This window comes from Diplotaxodon limnothrissa, linkage group LG1 (assembly GCF_057381915.1).
Source record: "Diplotaxodon limnothrissa isolate DT_005_m linkage group LG1, D_limnothrissa_male_GT1.1, whole genome shotgun sequence".
Classification (NCBI taxonomy): Eukaryota; Metazoa; Chordata; class Actinopteri; order Cichliformes; family Cichlidae; genus Diplotaxodon; species Diplotaxodon limnothrissa.
This window is the reverse complement of record NC_140596.1, coordinates 30,152,591-30,167,579: the sequence shown is the minus strand read 5'-3', so window position 1 is coordinate 30,167,579 and position 14,989 is coordinate 30,152,591. Positions and strand designations below refer to the sequence as shown.

General features: G+C 39.3%; 1 protein-coding gene across 2 annotated transcripts in view; it reads right to left on the bottom strand.

The window, feature by feature from the left end:
• map2k5 (mitogen-activated protein kinase kinase 5) overlaps positions 1 to 14,989 on the bottom strand; it is a 59,780-nt gene that overhangs the window by 32,183 nt on the left and 12,608 nt on the right. For both annotated transcript variants that reach the window (XM_085349635.1, XM_085349644.1), the window contains exons 9-17: positions 9,567 to 9,606; positions 9,358 to 9,426; positions 8,781 to 8,862; positions 7,766 to 7,827; positions 4,165 to 4,213; positions 3,982 to 4,055; positions 2,980 to 3,030; positions 2,801 to 2,872; positions 1,542 to 1,571 (exon numbers count right to left, since the gene is read on the bottom strand). In XM_085349635.1, the coding sequence (XP_085205761.1) occupies positions 1,542 to 1,571; positions 2,801 to 2,872; positions 2,980 to 3,030; positions 3,982 to 4,055; positions 4,165 to 4,213; positions 7,766 to 7,827; positions 8,781 to 8,862; positions 9,358 to 9,426; positions 9,567 to 9,606 (529 nt within the window). The remainder of the gene's footprint in view (positions 1 to 1,541; positions 1,572 to 2,800; positions 2,873 to 2,979; positions 3,031 to 3,981; positions 4,056 to 4,164; positions 4,214 to 7,765; positions 7,828 to 8,780; positions 8,863 to 9,357; positions 9,427 to 9,566; positions 9,607 to 14,989) is intronic.

Sequence of the window (14,989 nt, the reverse complement as noted above, 5' to 3'; positions counted from 1 at the left end):
TGCAGGTGAACTGTCTGCAGTGCCATATGGAGTTAGGGGAAAATTAACACCGAGATGAGGAAAGCTGCGTGATGGTAGAGAGCCTTACCAAAAACAGAGAGGTGTTTTTATTTTGTCCACCCCTTTTATATCTACGAGGGAGGACTAAAGTGCCTCTCGTACATTAGCGATTAACATGATAATGACGGAATCAAATGAAGAGAGGAGAGCGCGCAAATCAGACACACCCAAGGCTACAGGCGCACAGATCGATCACTGTATGACATTTACGTTACTACACGATCTACACCTTTGCTTTCCTGCACTTGCTTTTCATCGTACTTAAGAATTAACGATCGACGCCAAAAACAAGTCAAGAGCTACATCGCGACTCTAATCAGTCTCGCAGACAGATGTTTACTGTGAAAGCACAAAAAGAGGTGCTGAATAAATTCCTGTCAAAACACATGACAAATGGCTTTTACTGGAGAACATCATTAAACAGAGGCAATGGACATTATCAGCCAAAAGACCAATGGCATACAAGAGCACATTTTCATGCATACATCCTGAGATTTTTAAGCCTTATAAAAGCTGTCCGGCTCGTTCATTTATTGAATGTCTGCTCTCCTCGGGAAGGATAACTGGCGTTCCTGAAAATAATCAGTAACTCGCCAATCCATGGGCAGATGGTGCAGCAGTTACCAAACAGTCTGCCTTTTAAATCACTTATTTTCAAGCGCGTTTTGACTAACAGAGCAGTCCAACTGTTGCACACAACAAACCATTAAAAAAATAAAATAACTGATTCACCGTGTAAGACTTTTTGTCAAATGCACTGACGGGCAGAAATGGAAAATCCCAGCTCATCTATAAATAACTAATACTCTCACACAATCAGTCTAACTTCAGAAACAAATTTTCCTAAATAAGACCTGCCCCTTCAAATTTTGTAAAGGTGGACAGCCAGGAGGTAACCTGAGGTAACCAGATTGAGATTGCTCAGCTAGGGATTAGTGAGATAAACCCATCTTAAAAGGGCTAATTAAGACTTGATGGGATTGGGAAGCCACTTCTGTAGCAATTACATTTGAGCAGGATTTTAACTTAGTGTAATGAGGGGAAAAAAATAAGCCCAAAAAGCAGTTCATACACTTGAAACTGTAAATCAAAAACTGATCTAGATGAATTGATAACAAGAGGAAATCAGTTTCCCGGGGGTTATGATTCCAGTTTTCTCCTATAAATAGAAAACTACAATTAAAAAAATAAAGAGAAAATTATCCAGCAGTTTAGAATTGGGTGGGAGAAGCTGGCCAACAAAAAGCCTAATCAGCACAGTGCTGAGCGGTCTTCAGGTTGTTTGCAATTTTTCTTTGTTTCTTATTTTGTCTTAACATACTAAATTATTTCAAGAAGAGAAACTGTTATCTATCAAGAAAACTATTACAAGAATAAACATCCAACAGGAACTCCTTCCAGAAAAATTATTTGAAGCAGATCAAAACTCCCAGCATTTATTCATCAGTGCCATAATCCATTAAAAAAAAAAAAGCCCTTACCTGTGGATACGGGAACATGCCAAGCGCCAGCTGTATAGACAAGATGATAACAATTAATTCTCAAGTATATCTGACAATAAACAAATTTAGTTTTATCCATCCATCTAAGAAGTCCTGCGTGAGAGTCTCAGATTAAAATGCAACCAAAAACACACAGCAATACTTTTTCTGACAAATGAAACTTCACAAAGGTAAAACTTCCTGTATGACCACAGGACTGCATTCAGATAGACTGTAAAGGGCAATGATAGGGTATCCATCATTATGTGTTACTGTACAAACACCTTGCCATCAGCAGTGTCTTAATAGCATAAAATCTCAAGTGTAGACAAGGAAGCAAAATGCAGCTGAAGCTACTCGAGCGTGCAGAACTTGAGACTTTCAGTCTTTGAGGTAAGCTTAGTGCCCACCTGCTGATAACACTTCCTCATCAAACAACATCAGCCATTAGTTAATAACCCCCCCACACGCACAATTACCACCTGCAGAGAACAGAATAGAGGGATAAAGAGAAGGGGGACACCATTGGAGGGCAGTTGCGTATAATATGTGTGTGTGTTGTTTTCACTGGGGTGTTGGGTGTCAGCTCTCCCTGACATTTTGCAATTCACTTGGGGGTGGACATTTTTCATCTTGGTCAAGGGCAGCTTATTGGCAACATTACTTTATTAAATTGTCAAAATGCTCAGCTCTTTCCTTCAACATAAACAGACTAACTAGTAAAGATGGGAGCAGGACTGCAACCCAATTCATTTGGCTTAATGTGCACGCCCACAGCTAGAAACAAAGAGACCAGACTCTTATAAAACGACTATATGTCTTAATCACGCAAACTTACGTCAATAAGTTTGACATCACTGCAAACTCCATTATAGTTATAATTGTAATGATATCAAATTTATTGACCAACAAAGGTGAGGCAGAAGCCACAATCGTTTATTATAGTGCTGAAGGAGAGCTGGAGACAGAAACAGATGGAGAATCAATAATGTCAGCAGGAGGACAAAAGACCGGGGAGGTGGATGCTGAAATTAAAATGTTATTTGAACACACACTGTCAGTTAAGCACTTTATCGATGCTATGTGGAGAGAAGAACAGTGACACTGATAAACCTCCACACACAATGAGCAACAGACAAGACTTAACACATGCGATACCACCCATTACATTTTAATTACACTGCAGCTAAATCTGCCATTAAATGGACCGCTCATGTAACAGTTAAGTGTATCATAAAGTCACTTAAAAACTGTTATACCTCCATGAAAGAGATGCCCGCACTCCAGACATCTGCATGGATCCCATACTGTTCTCCTGATATCCTTTCCGGCTATGAAGCAAAAACAAACAAGTGTAAAAACAAAGTCAGAGACCAACGTATAACTGCATTAAAACAAATTCAAAAGTATCAGAGAATAAAATCAAGTGGTGTCTCACCGCCATGTATGCATTAGTTCCCACGTATGTTTTGGCGATGGAATTCACCAGCTGCAAATAAAACAGCATTTAAGTGAGTAAACGTTAAAAAGTATTAAAATGATCACAGCATAAATAACTTGATATAACTAAGGTCATGTCAAGGAATAAAGAAAAACAAGGGGGATTAAGTTTCTTTACGTAAACCTACTGACATGTCAGGTCGATATCTTGGGCTGCACTAAACCATCGCACAAAGGAACAGGAGTGAGACAAGGAGACATTAGTGAGTTTGTGCATGTGGACACAATGGCACATGCCATCAATGACAGGACTGTGATAATGAGTGTCTGTTCCCTTAAGGCTGTTTTTCTCTCTCCTTTTTTTGTGAGCATGCCCTCTGGAGCGTGAACGAGTGAGGAAGCATGTACATGAGTGGAAAAGACTTTAACAGAAAAATATAGTTAAAAAGACAAGTCAGTGAGGGTGTAAATTCACCTTGGAGTTGAGCAAGGAAGTGGAGGTTAAAAATGAATAACAATTTACCACAGAAGCGATGTGTGTTAAAAAAGCAGACCTCGGGTTGATGTTTTGGGGAGCGGTGAAGGTCTGTCCCTGATGATTACACTACAAAACGCACACTGATGCACACACAGACTTGCACACACGCACTCCATTGTCCGTCACCCACGCTTTCCCCCAATCTACTGAATACATATCAATGAGGCTTGGCGTTGTGTGTGTGTGGGTCATAATTATAACAAGTGATTTTTCTGAGAGGCTGCAGAACAATGGAGGTGGGGGGTTAATGTGAGAGGAAGACCCCTGGGACAGCGCTGATGTCTTGAGTTGGAAAATGAATGTGGTGATTGACAAGCTGACCATATGCACGCGCACACAGACACGCTGAGAGCACAGGACTGAGGTTTTTGAAGCCACAGACAACTGTTCTTTTTCTTCTCTCCTCTATCTCCCATTCTCTTTTCCTCTCTCACTCATGCTCGCACAAACAAATCAGTGTACCTGTGTGCTGACACCAAAGTCACAGAGCTTGACTCGTCCTCGGGTGTTCACCAGCATATTGGAAGGCTTGACATCTGTGGAGACAAACTGCTTCATAGAACTGCAACATCAGCACACCGCGGCTTGTCTTTATCAACCCTGCTCTTTTTTAATAACACGGAGGCCGTGCACTACCTTACTCACCTCTGTGAAGTATCTTCAGGCTCCACAGATACGTCAGGCCTTTGACTACCTAGAGACACAAGCGGCAGAGAACAACTATCAATTCTGACAGCATGAGGCGTGTAACCAGCACACCCTGGTGAATAACAACTACTTCACATTAACTCAGGTTTATCGCCACCTCTGTTTTGAAAGAGTTCAGTTATAAAGTGACACATTTTAAAGAACAAAATTTAGCAGCAGGTGAACAGGCTCCAGGATCCCAGCATGCGGCATGATGGAAGGACTCCTTCAGAGTAACTGTCGCTGTATAATAAAGTGGTGATTACAGGAGATTCAACTAAGACCAGCTTGCACAATCTGTCACGTTTGTACCAGACTAACCTCAAGGAGTAGTATGGCGTGATGGTATTAGCCAAACAACTTGTGAATTACATCATTTTAAAGACAAGTATGGAGTTGCTGCCTTGTTTCAGTGAATATTAGTTCCCATATTTAAGTAACAGAGCATTTAAATTATAGACCTGCAGGTGAATAAGGCAGTGAAATATCTGTCTCCCTAGTCTATGGGCTTTTAGATCTGTAAAACGGCTTAAAAGCGTGTTGCTCAAAGGCTCATTGAGTGCTTTCAGTCCATTCCTATGAGTGAATGGGACGAGAGCCGTGGTTTCACTTTTCACAGAATTCGTCAAATAATTAAACTGTGAGGAACAGAGCTGCCCAAAAGTACTTATCTACTTCTGCTTCGGCTTGATTCTTGTGACAGAGTCACTATCATGACTCATCCAGTGACATCACTTCCTGGAAGTCTGTTGATATCACATTTTTGGCTAGACTCGGCTCGCTTGCAACCCCAGCCAACTTTGTACTTTAAAAACGAGCACCTAATGAAAAACCCTAAAAACCAAGTAGAATCCAGTAGAGTCGAGCTGAGTAGATGCAAGTGGAAAAGAGGTTTCGGAGAGTTCAGGCTGTGGTTAAGAGTAAAGGTGTTCACACAAAATACTGACTTTTAACTCTTTCTAATTTTACAAACTCCAGTTTATGCTTGCACACATTTCAATAAACTGTTATTTCCCAATACACAGAGAAATGGGAGAAGACTTCTGCACAATACTGTAGGCAAGTTCTACAGTCTATCCCAACAACAATGTTAAGCTATGAAGTCATTTGAGGAAACATGGACATCAAATTGGCTAAAATTATGAGGTGCATTCGAGTAAAATGTCTACAAGTCTCTGGTGACAAACGGAGAATCAGGAAGCAACCAACAGGAAGTGAATACGGACACAAGAAACTCTTTCTGAACAAGCTGACTTTCTCTCTAGAGAAAAGAGAAAATAACTGAAGAATTAGGAAGGAGGCAGTTTAGGGCACCTAGAAAAGTAAGAAGTAAGTATTAAAGTCATTTGCAAACGTGTAATGTTGCTTTGTGGTGGTTTCTTCATTTACGGGGTGTGACAGCAGATTTTAGCTTCAAGGCTCCCGTCATCCAGCACTCGTGCAAAACAACCTCTGTGATAAATTAAGAAATCACAAAAGCTCTCTGAAGTCCTGCTGCTTTGAAAGGTTGTGGTGCAAGCGCAACAACTGGCGTCTGCAGCTCCACTCGCACCCTCTTGGGTGCTTTTCCTTCTGTGATAATTAACAACTGTGACAGTGGAAAGGAAGGAAAGCTGTGAATTAGAATTAACACTGACTAAATAGCTGTCATTGTTTGATTACGGACAAAGTTAAAGGAGAGAGACAGAAAAGAGGAGGTGGAGACAGGAGAAGGGTAATGAGTGTGGAACAGAGGCATGCATTAATCAACATCAAGGCCAAATACGATCAGAATGTGAGTTTTAACTGAGAGGAGAACATGAGGGAGAAATGGGCACGGGGCGAGTACGAGGAAAACAACACTCACTTTGTCCATCATTCACCTAATAAGGGCTAATTGAAAAATTCACACCTGTGGTTCTCCTGTCTTTATTTCTTTAATACATTAAATGAGTTTTTGTCTCAGGTCTGTTTTGTTTGCAGCAAACAAATAACAGGTCACACTGAAACTGTGACTGCCACGCACGCATGGGCAATTAAATTCAAGAGGTAAAACCACCGACTAGAAAAGGGAATCGAGAGCCAGGTGGGACTGAGAAACAGTTACAAAATGTCCAATTCATTGTAACGGTAAGCCTCCAAGCTTTTAGCGATGGTTTCATGTTTACAAGCAGAATTTTATATTATTTATTCATTTGGCATTGATATAAAAATGTTATCAATACCCAATCCTGATGAATGACGATGATCCCAGACATCAACAGTGGTCAGAAAACCATTTTTTTTAAACATTTTTTCATAATAATGCATTAAAATAATATGAATATTTAATTATACTGAGTGACATCACTTAAGTTTCATGCTCTGGTACGCATGCACAAACAAGTTCATGTTTGATCTCTATGCAATATCTACCTTAAGTGCAAAATACAATAGTTAAAATACCTCTATAATATCCATCTATTCAACTGCCTACCTGAGCCATTAAAGCTGCAATCCGTAGCATTATTATCTATTTATTTATTATTTCTATTGATGATAGTACAGAGAATATTTTTATTACTCTTTTATTTGAAAAGTATGATTATTTATGTTTGTCTGTCTGTATACACCAACATCAGCAGTGCCTCCAATTTTGTTGTTTATTTGTGCTTACAATGATAATAAAGCTTATCTTAACCTTTTAGCAGTTATATGAATGGGGATGTAGAAAGCAGCTAGAGCTAGGCAAATGCTACAATTTGTCAGTAGTCTATATCTGCTGACAAATTAGTAACCAAGGGTTTCCTGCTGTTATAGTCTGCCCATGGAGGAAGTGGGACCACTGTTGTATTTGGGCCACAACTTTGAAACATATGTGCTATAGAGGGTCGACAGCGCTATCTTAAAAAGTACAAGAAGTTCTTGACAATGACAATAAAATAAATACTACTACTATACTAAGTACAAATTAACCGTCTCCCTAGGGCTTTGCCATAACATATTATATATGCTTAGATATGTATATACACAATTTGTTGATGCTATACTTTTTATACATGTCAACATATATAACTCCTTTAGTATTGGTAGTATAACTGTAATTTTGTAATTTGCTTCAGTTCAGTTTTATTCATGTAGTGCCAAATCACAACAACAACAGTCACTTCAAAGCACTTTATACTTTACGATAAAACCCCTACAATAATACAAAGAAAACCCAGCAATCAGAGCAATCACTTGGCAACAGCGGGAAGGAAAAACTCCCTTTTAACAGGTAGAAACCTCTGGAAGAACCAGGCTAACAGAGGGGCAATAAAAAGTCCTGAATTTTGACTTCACTATTTAAAATATTGTATATTTATATTATATTAGACAATTGTTTAGCCTCTATTCATCGGCAATTTGAAAAAATGTTTTTAATGCTGCACCAAATCCCTTTAAACCAACTTTTATCTGATTGGCTGATTTCTTGCAAACAGAAAGTTTGAATAGCAGGTAGGTGGGGTCTGTTGTGCTCGCAGCTAGAGCTCTGTATATGGAGTAAAAAAAGGTTTTAACTTTACAGCAGGGAAACTCTGCATACTTTATGAACACTTACCGCCACAGCAATCCTTCCAAGCACGTGCTCTGGAATTCTTTTGTAGACGTCCAATGAGCCACCTGCACAACACAGATTTCCCATTGACACAGGTTAGTCAGTGTCAATGTATGCATGTATAAGTGTATGTGCGTATGTATATTTAGAGCGTTACAGTAATACAGACATGTTGCACAATTCAGATTAAAAAAAAAAAGAAGAAATGCTCATTTCATCTTAATCCAGGTTTTATATTACTTATCTAGCCCACAGATCCTGAACTGACATCATTGCCAAGAGAGCAATGCTGATCTACATATACACTGCAAAAAGTACACAAAACTAATTTAAATACATAAATAATCAATAAATAAAAATGAAATAATAAAAGTAATAATAATAATAGTAGTAGTAATAATACAAATAAAAGTCTAATCAGTCATTTTTTTATAACATCATCAAAACGCTACCCAGTTAATTTAAGATAAAGTGATACTGAGGATATCATCCAAGTATTCTGCAAAATTATAGCGACTATACACAATTATACCCAATCATCATTCAGTGTTTGCTATATGTGAACCGGTTTACATTTGTACACATACGTCCAGAAATTTCATGATGTTTCATGAACTAACAGAGTACTCAGAAGTTATACAGACTGCTGACAAGCTAGAAAATGTGTGAATCGAGGGAAATCACTGCATTAACACACATTTTGACAAACATATACAGCTTTCCCCCACCTCCCCCCAAAAAACAAAAAAACCCCACAGTTCTCCATCTCACACCAGTAAAGGCACACACAAATACACCTACAACTGCACTTAAGTCAAGATTTATCACGCCCTTGTAGCTTTTAGCACACAGGCATGCTAAACAACTTACAGCGATCAGACATTCTCTTGATCTGCAGAAGTGTAAATGGGTACACGGCAGAGAGAAAGAGGACTTTTCCCCCAAAGTCTCTTTTATACAACTGTAGCTAGCAAAGGGAAAAAAACAAGCTACTTGCTTAAGTCGCAAAGAAACTCACCGTCCATAAATTCTGTGCATATTGATATCCTGTTCTCTACAAAAAAGGCACTGAAGAAAGTGATGATGTAGGGAGAATCACACTGCAATTTAAGAGCACAGAAAATGTGATCATATAAGAGCATGCCAAAAATATTTATTCAGGATTACGAAAAAAATAAATAAATAAAAATAAATAAATTTGAAAAGAAAAAAAGAAAAATTATCAGGAATGAACTGCACAAAAGCTTTTTGTGATCAGATTTTAAGATTTCAGTCCATGATTCAAAAGCATCACTGAAGCATCCATTGCAAGTCTAACTGCTGAAAGAAGTACTACATTTATCATTTAATTACACAAACACACACACACAGACTATGTATATATTCTTTCTCAGATCACACACACATTTGTGTGCCTGTTCATTCATGTATCACTGATCCCTGGCTTAGTAAGTAAGACCAGAGGTGATAAATGGCATTTCATTAGTTAGACTCATGATTAATTAAAAATGTAGGTGCGGTACGACATCAGACATCAGTGGAGAAAAAAATGTTTTGGTGAAGAACAGGAGGCGAATTAGTCGTTCAAAACTAACCTTGTAGAGAATTTCTAATTCTGACATGATTTGCTTCTGTAACTCCACCGTGATATCCAGGGGAATGACCTGCAATCAGACATGGGCGAGACAAAAGGGGCAGCAAAATTATAAACTCGACACCAACAAATTCCGCTGATGTTTCAAAGGGACGGACTAAATGAAAAAGTAAGCACTATGATCGTCATGTAAATGGAAGGAATTCTCACCTTGACAGCTAAAACCCGTTTGCCGTGAACGTGGTACGCTCTGGATGGGTCAAAAGAGAAGACAATAAGGTTAAAACAAAACTGAAAAAAGGGAATGCCGTCTCAGACAGTAATATGTTGTTACTTTTTATTTAATGAACTTACAAAATGAAAGAAATATGGCATTTATACAAGTTTGAGCACCCTCGTTACTCAGTATTTAATAAACCTGCCTCATACAAATAGTCCCATATTCACCCCTTATGAATAAGGGAGCAGCTGAAAGTAGCTTCTTATTCTTCTACAGCATTTTTCATAGAGTCTCAATGATGTTCATATCTGGTGAATGTGAGGGCCATACTTTGCTCATAAATTCATATTTTGCCATTAAAGTTTACTCCCTTTAACACTTCTATTACATGAAGCTGCTCTAGACTCTGTTCTGAAACAAAAACATGCAACACTATCTGATTAAAACCACCACAAGCTGTGATGATGCGAGTAATGCTACAGTTAGTTCAATAATGTTTTATTGACCAAAAGAACTGACTATAAATCATCCACATCGGACTTTTTGAGCAGAGTCTAAACCAGACTGACAAAATCCTGCTGTTATTTCTCTTCAAGGTCAGAGAGCATCACGCAAAACCTGATGCAGTCAGCCTCTGTCTAGTTGCTCCAGACAGAGTTTTGAGTTGCAAGTAAAGCAGCAGCCACCGACCTGGCCCCATAATGATTTAATTATCAAACTCCTTAATGCCAAACATCGGCTTTAGTTACAGCCCTTGAAGGTTAGTTTACGGGACCGGTGACCTCTCAGCATACAATCCTCAAGGACAAATACTGTCCAACAGCTGTCAGGTGATGGGGATGAGCTGGCTTCAGTGTACGTCACACAGGCTGGTTAGCTCACAAACAGGCTTAGTAAATGTGATACCTGGCTACTCAACCGTCTGTGGGTCATCCAGAGAGAATGTGCATTGCACAAGGTGTGATTAATGTGTCTAAGATTGGAGGATCGCATTTCTCTTCGGACAGATACCTCTAAACTGTCCCAGGCCTTTAATTAATGGTACCTATTAGTGCCTTTCAGGTTTTTACCCACAGTTAGAGCTAACTTTGGCTCTGGCTTTCTGACTACAGCCATGCCACATTTCTCTTTTTCCCCTAATTAAAGACAAACTTCAGACATTTAAGTGATTGTCATTTATTTCAAGGTGTCCAGAGAAGAAACAGTAACCTCACATATTAAACAATTTATTAAATTCACTGATAGCTACAGGGTCTCAGCTTCTATGCCCTCCTTGAATCTACAGGTAGTAGAGTCAGTATTGCTTAAATAATCCTCTGAATTACTTGCAACTTCAATTTGTGTCAGGACCCATGACAAAGGTCTGCCATGAGCCAAATTTTACAGATAAAACAAGAAGGCCAGATTTTTTTTTGTTGTTTTTTGTTAAATATTTTTTCCATTAGCTTCTTCTGATTTCACACTGTCATTTCTTTTTGCCTCAAGACAGATACAGTGTTTAAGAATTTAAGCGTCATCTTTCTAGACCAGAGCTCTTTGAACACGAAGGCTGATAGCCTTGTTTTCATTTTGATGTCTCGGTCTTCCTTTAAGCTACAATCAATATCAATTAAGCATGACTGCTGCTTCTTAATTAAGACAAAGATGTTAATTGAGGCAAGATTGCAGGGGTAGACATGTTAAATACTGACTGGGCAGGCTGTGTAAGTGTGGCAGCCTGAAAGGAGATTAAACCACGTCTTCACCGTGCTAAACAACTTATTGTTCTCACTGAGGAGGCTAAGAATGTTGAAAAACTGAACACTGCTTTTCAGGAATAAAGGAAGTACAAATTCTACAATGATCTTAACCTCAGCCAATTATGAAGCATAGCAAGCTATAAGCTGTTCTATGAAGTCTGGAAATATTGATGGACTTGCATGGTTTTGGAGGAAGAGCGGTCCTCTGCAAGTTATTTCCTTGTCATGCAAGTCTCAAGTTACAAACATCTCAACTATAGGAAACATCTGATGGCGGTTTCTGCAGCTAAAGGAGGCCACAAAAGAAACAGTGACTAGCTTCTTAATCTCCAAGTTTAAAGAAATGCATGTTCAGGGCATGTTTTAGGGGTGGAGATGCAATAGGACCTCTACTGCACTGAAGCTTTATTCTGAGGTTGTCCTTGACTGCCTCAGGGCCGAACATCCCTGTATGAGTTACAGTGACAGGCTTGTGACAGCAGGAGACATGGGGACAAGGTTACATAGCCACCCCCTGCCACTTCCCCCTGATCTGACCCCAGTAAACGTGCCCCATTGCCTGGATCTTATTTACACTCTAGCTCGCTCTGTAATAAAAGCTTCATCATGCAGTATTCATAGGGCCTCTCTCTATGTCTCTGAAGTTGGGGCCGTGGGTTAGAGATCGGCCTCCTGGATCAGGGCTAACGTGCTATGCTTACACTGCCACATGGACGACGAGCTGCCTTTCTCTCTCCCTGACTCCCTCACCTGATACTGCTTTCACCGGTCACCCAAGTGCCACAGACTGACAGAAACCCAAACACAGAGACATAAAAGGCTCCCTAATAATCCAAAACATTATGAGCAGAAATCCAGAGTTCAAATAAAAAGCGTTTAAAGGTTTCTTTACCACTGTATGAAAAACGCTCAATATTTTTGTGAACAGGCCTCTTGTGGATGAAACAGATATAGATGTGCATTAATGAGACCCAAGTTAGCTTAACAGGTCTTCATATACAAATATCAAAAACCATAACTCATCTAAATTATATTCACCACTTCAAAATCAGCCTTGTACATTGCTCCATAGAAGTCCTGGGCTGAGCACATGCACAAAGTACGCAGGCAACCCATTAAGTTGAATTTGATTTTAGGACAGAGGATGTGATGATAGGAAGCTAAACCTGAAGGAAGGTTAGGCGATGAGTGAGAAATGTATTGGTATAGTCAAAAAGTACGCCTGTGCTTTTAATGTGCAGTAGGTCCGGGTATGATTGCAGGCACTAAAGTTGAGGTCAAATGCGGGAAATTATCCGATTTAGATGATTCAGGAAGTTATAGCACGACCAACAGTCTGATCCTCACCTTGAATGCTTAAAAAGAGTGTTGAGCACACTTTATGAGCCACTGTTGACTCCTCCAATGGACACTGCCATTTGGTCTTTGGATCAACATCCTCAACATTAAGATTGGTGCAAAAGGTGCTATTTATTCTCAAGCAGAGATGGGCAGTAACGCGTAATCCAATTACTTTTTTCAAGTAACGAGTAAAGTAAGAGATTACTATTGCAAAAAAAGGCAATTCGATTATCGTTACTTTCCCGTAAGCACGCTGCGTTAGGGCGTTACTAAAACCGTGATTTTTTTTGCAAGAGTGTCTCGTGACAGTGACGTAAGCGAGTGCGACGTTCGTGGCAACAGATCAACAATGGATAATATAACGAGTGCGGGAGAGCATATGACCGTGCAGCGTTTAAAGCGAGGAAATACTGACGTTACTTTGAGTTTGATTCCGTAAAAAGTGACAAAAACATTAGCGTCCGCTGCTCACTGTGTGGGAAGAAAACTTCTTTTTACAACGAAAAACCCCCTAAACGTCCGAGCAAGCACCGAGTACGCTGCCACGGAAATGTGAAATTCACAGAGAAACTGCTGGATCCTTCCACTGTCCGCTGCGACACACCTGCACCAGGGCAAACCTCCGCCTTTTATTTTATATGCTGGAATATGCAGAAAATAGGTTTAAATAGCTTTATTTGACCAACACTGTTCTCAAGTTTGGTAAAAATGCAGATCAAGTGTTTAGAGTGGGACATCCATGTATCACACCAAACACTGCAGCATAGCTGGAAACAGTTTCACTCAGAGAAGGCTTGAGCATTTATGGGTGAAGTTATCCATCCCCAAAATGTATACCTGTTAAGGCTCTAGTTCTTACCCATCACTGCACAAATTCATATATTGGACCAAATTTAATAAAGGAAACAAAAAATTGAAAAAAAAAGACACATATATGGAAACACAATGCCTCTGGTTCTTCAGACAACTAGAAAATCTAAGAGCAATCAACCAGTGAAGCACAGCCATTTGAAACGCAATGATCAATATAAAGGAAAAATAAAATCAATGGAGAAAATGGGCTGAGACACTAAAGGAGCAGCCGTGGATGTCTAAGTAGATGTCACCACAGCCAGGCAAATGTGCTTCTTTTAATTGCACCGCCACGAGTCACAAGTACAGCCTGTGTGTCCTTGTTATTGTATTTATAAGGCGTAGAGTCAGTAGGAGTGGCGGACAAGATGGACTTCTGAAAGAGTGTGTAATAAAAAACAAAGGCTGACATTGATGGATGGTTAGGTCAGTATGTGGCTATGGAGAGCTGAGATGTTGGTAACATCCAATTGAGTCTAAATGGCTCTAGGTCATAAATGGGCTAAGAGGTTAAAAGGTGGGGAGCTTATCGTAGTGCTCTTCACAAGTGATAGGCCCAATATAAGCTGGAATGAACAGCAGGTCCTGAAGAGGGCACAGCATCGCCTCATTTCTATGTCACAAAATTTGCTAAATGGAATTAGCATCACACATAGTAAAGATGGCATGAGAGTGAGCGGTCAACATGCACATTTTTCAGTACACTTGGTTTCCTTTGCTTGTCTAAATGATTCTGACCTGCAAAAGTATCTGTCAAATAATTAAAGCATGTTCATTAAATACTAATAAAAGCCAAATTAAAATTAGATAAACACATAAATAGAACACAAATAACAAACATTACTTGTTTTGTTTTTTCAAAATCGTCTCCTTTCAACCTTAGAAAGTTCAGCAGCATTGCATATAGATTTTTTGCTGGGCTAAATTGACTGAAAAGTTGTTGGGTTTGCAGTATTGGCCTTCCCCTGTGCAGTGTAACCACTTCTGGTGCCAAACTGATGAACAATCTTATTCTATGACAACTATAAGAAACTGCAGCTTTATAAATATATATATTAAAAAAAAAAACCTCAGAAAAATCATAAAAGAGTAAAAGGTGTTTGGAAAGAAAAGGATGAAGAAATAAAAAAGATAGACGTTTGGATTTGTTGGACTATCAGAAGCAGAGCACTCCGTCAAGCCAAGGTTAGTCTGAGCAGTGATCAATACTTCAATCTCAATAAAACAGCTCAATAGCTGAGGATTGATGGGAAAGAGAAAGCACAAGGTAGGGGAAAGAAAGATAGAAGGAGCGACACAAATGCCAACCTTGTCACAACGTTATCAGGTCAGTCATACATTTGTCTAGCCAGAAAGGATGGAAGTCTTCTTGGTGGTAGGTTATGTGCTTTACTATAGGCCAATTAAGTCAATAGCTGTCATACCTTACAGCCCCAAATCGATATCATATATGTTTGCAACCTTCAACCCAGAATAAAAAA